General features: G+C 47.2%; 1 protein-coding gene across 1 annotated transcript; it reads right to left on the bottom strand.

Moving 5' to 3' along the window:
* Positions 1-1,224: 1,224 nt before the first annotated feature.
* On the bottom strand, positions 1,225-2,288 carry LOC137157681 (small kinetochore-associated protein-like; the record flags this gene model as incomplete). Its single annotated transcript, XM_067555122.1, has 1 exon — positions 1,225-2,288. A coding segment is annotated over one exon (735 nt), but the record flags the coding sequence as incomplete, so codon positions are not given.
* Positions 2,289-2,902: the final 614 nt, after the last annotated feature.

Genomic DNA, 2,902 nt, shown 5'->3' with positions numbered 1-2,902 from the left:
TAGGTCAGGTTTTCTAAACCTTTGTCAGTTTTGTTGCTCTTCTTTGGATTCTCTCCAATTTAGCCACATCTTTCCTAAAGTATGGTGCCCAGAATTGGATACAGCATTCCTGCCAAAGCCTCAGTGCATAGTACAATGGGACAATAACATCCTGTGTCTTACATACAACATCCCTAGAATGGTATTAGCCTTTTTTGCTGCTGCATCACATTGTTGACACACATTCAATTTGTGAATATAAGCTGTGACCCATCTATGCCTAGAGCAGCCACCTGAAAATGCCAAGGTCAGGGCAGGCTCTAAAAGGAGAGCAGATTCTCCCAGCACTGATAGGTGACACTGAAATCATACTTCCCAACCAGCCACAAACAGTGCTTCTGATTCCCCACACTGGTTATCAAGAAGGCAAAATAAAAACATGCACAGCCCCCTTTACTGCATTTCAGTCTTTGGCTCTCAATCAGCCACTAGGTCCAGTAAAGAGATCAATTATTGTAAACTCTATGCTCTTTACCAAAAAGGTTTCTCTTAACCCCAAAGGGTCAGCCACAGTACCAGATCAATTTAAGTTTAGATCTTACCCAAAATACCACGCTGCCAGCCAATTCTTTAGTAACTAAAACTAAAGGTTTATTATAAAAAGAAAAAAAAACTATAAGAAAAATGTTAAAGGATTAAAGCAATCAGATACATACAAATGATTTGAAAGACCATACATATCACATTACGGTTAGGGTTAGGGTCAGGGTAAGGATTTAGGGTCAAGGGTTAGGGTGAGGGTTTAGGGTTAGGGGTCAGGAGTTAGGGTCAGGGTTAGGGTTGTGTTTAGGGTTAGGGTGTAGGGTTGGGGTTAGGGATAGGGCTTAAGGTTGGGGACGGGGTCAGGGTCAAGGTCTAGGGTTGGGGTCGGGGGTCGGGTTTGGGGTTAGGATTCGGGTTCAGGTTGGGGTAAGGATTCAGGTTCGGGTTAGGGGGTTCGGGTTCGGAGTTCGGGTTGGGGTTGGGGTTAGGGTTCAGGTTCGGGTTGGGGTCAGGGTTAGAAGGTTTGGGGGTTCGGGTTCGGGTTAGGGGGAGGGGGAGTGTAGGGTGAGTGTAGGGTTTAGGGTGAGGGTTACGGTAAGGTTTAGGGTGAGGGTTAGAAATATGAAGGTACAGGTGAATAACAGAATGAAAACCATTAAAACAAGTACAAACAATCATTTTTTTCCATGTAGACAAGTCAATTTTACAGCATTAAAAATGTGTCTGGGTACTAGAGATAAATTCACAACGGTTGAAAGGATTTTTAAGTACATCACATATTTACAAAAGTAAAAAAGTTGCATAATATAGTTATGCTATGAAGGGGAACCCCCTATGGTGGAAGAACTTAACCCTAATAGAGATTTAAAAACATCTATCATATTAGAAAGGGATTTTCGTGTACTCTGTGACCCCCACATTAATCTTTAATTCCTTTGTTTACAGTGACCTATGCTCCCAGATCAAAGTCACACATACATATGAGAAACTGACAAGGGCAAAAACATGACACAAGGATTAGTCCTTACTCCTCATGTATCCAAGAGCAGCTCCACCTGACCAACTGTGGCAGCATACTCTTCTAATTCTGTCTGAAAGGATGGCTGCTTCTCCAGGAAATTGTTTCTATCATTCTCTGCCACTTTCCACATATCTCTTGCTGTCTGCAGTTCTTCCTTCTGTTTTGCAGCCATTTGGCTGAATAGTCTCAGTTCTTCTTTAAGCTTCTCTGTCAGCAACATGGTCTGCTTCTGACACTCCTTCATATCTTCTTTCTCCAAGATTTCAATGCCTGTAACTGGATCAATATTTCTGCTTTCGAAAATCACCATGCAGCTGTCTTGAAATTTCTTCAGCTTTTGAACTTCCTCTTCCAGGACTTCATTCTTTTCCTTCAAGTCTTTTATAGTGACCTGTGCTCCTGCCAGCTTTGAGTGCAGTTGCTGTTTGGCTATTTCCAACAGCTGGTTCTTGGTCTTTAGCTCTGCTTCCAATTTGTATCGACTCATGGGTCCTCGTGCAATTGTTGCTGTCTTCTTAGAAAGAGGCTCTGCTGTCTTGGTAGATCTAGAAAGACCTTGGTTTTTGGCTTTGAAGGCACCATCCTCTGGAACACTTGAGCTAAAAGTGAAAGTAGGATCTTTGCTGAGTTCCAATTCAACTGCTTTGTTGATATGCTGTTTCTTCGATGGAAATGATGTCTGTGTATCTGTGGGGACACGGTGGCACAGCGTAGTGGGGTGATGGAAGCTATAGACCGGGATCCTGGAGTTAGAGTTTAGGGTTAGGGTTAGGGTTAGGGTGAGGGTAAGGGTTAGGGTGAGGGTGAGGGTTAGGGTTAGGGTGAGGGTGAGGGTGAGGGTGAGGGTTAGAGGTTAGGGTCAGGGTTAGGGTGAGGGTTAGGGGTTAGGGTTAGGGTTAGGAGTAGTACAAAGGGGCTACCATCAATCAAACGTTATCCCCGCCCCTTTGTCACCGGAAATCCCACCCCATCTGGCCCCCCGTCACCGGAAGTCCCACCCGATCCGGTCACCTGTTTTTTCCCGCCCCCGCCCCCTGCCCTTTAGGCCCTGCCCCTGCCCTTCAGGCCCCGCCCATGTCCCCGGAAGTCCCACCCAACCGGGCACCTGACATCCGGTGCTGCCCCCGAGAGCGGGGATTGGTCCCCAGAAAGCCATCTTACCGGAAGGGGTGGTGAGACCCCTCCAAGAACGCCCCCGCTCGCTCTCCACCAACGGGAAAGGGTTTCGCCCCCGCGGGACCGCTCCGAGAGCGGGATTGGCCCCCAGACGGCCACCTGACCGGAAGCGGTCGTAGCGACCCCTCCGCCAATCGGTGTGCGTTTCACGCCGAAAGCGGGATTGGCCCAGATGGGGCACGG

The sequence above is a fragment of the Emydura macquarii genome, unplaced genomic scaffold (genome assembly GCF_026122565.2).
Source record: "Emydura macquarii macquarii isolate MOO-44397 ecotype Brisbane River unplaced genomic scaffold, CSIRO-AGI_Emac_v2 contig_1551, whole genome shotgun sequence".
In the NCBI taxonomy this organism is placed as follows: Eukaryota; Metazoa; Chordata; order Testudines; family Chelidae; genus Emydura; species Emydura macquarii.
The sequence above is the reverse complement of the archived record's forward strand: the minus strand, read 5'-3'. Positions and strand labels throughout refer to the sequence as shown.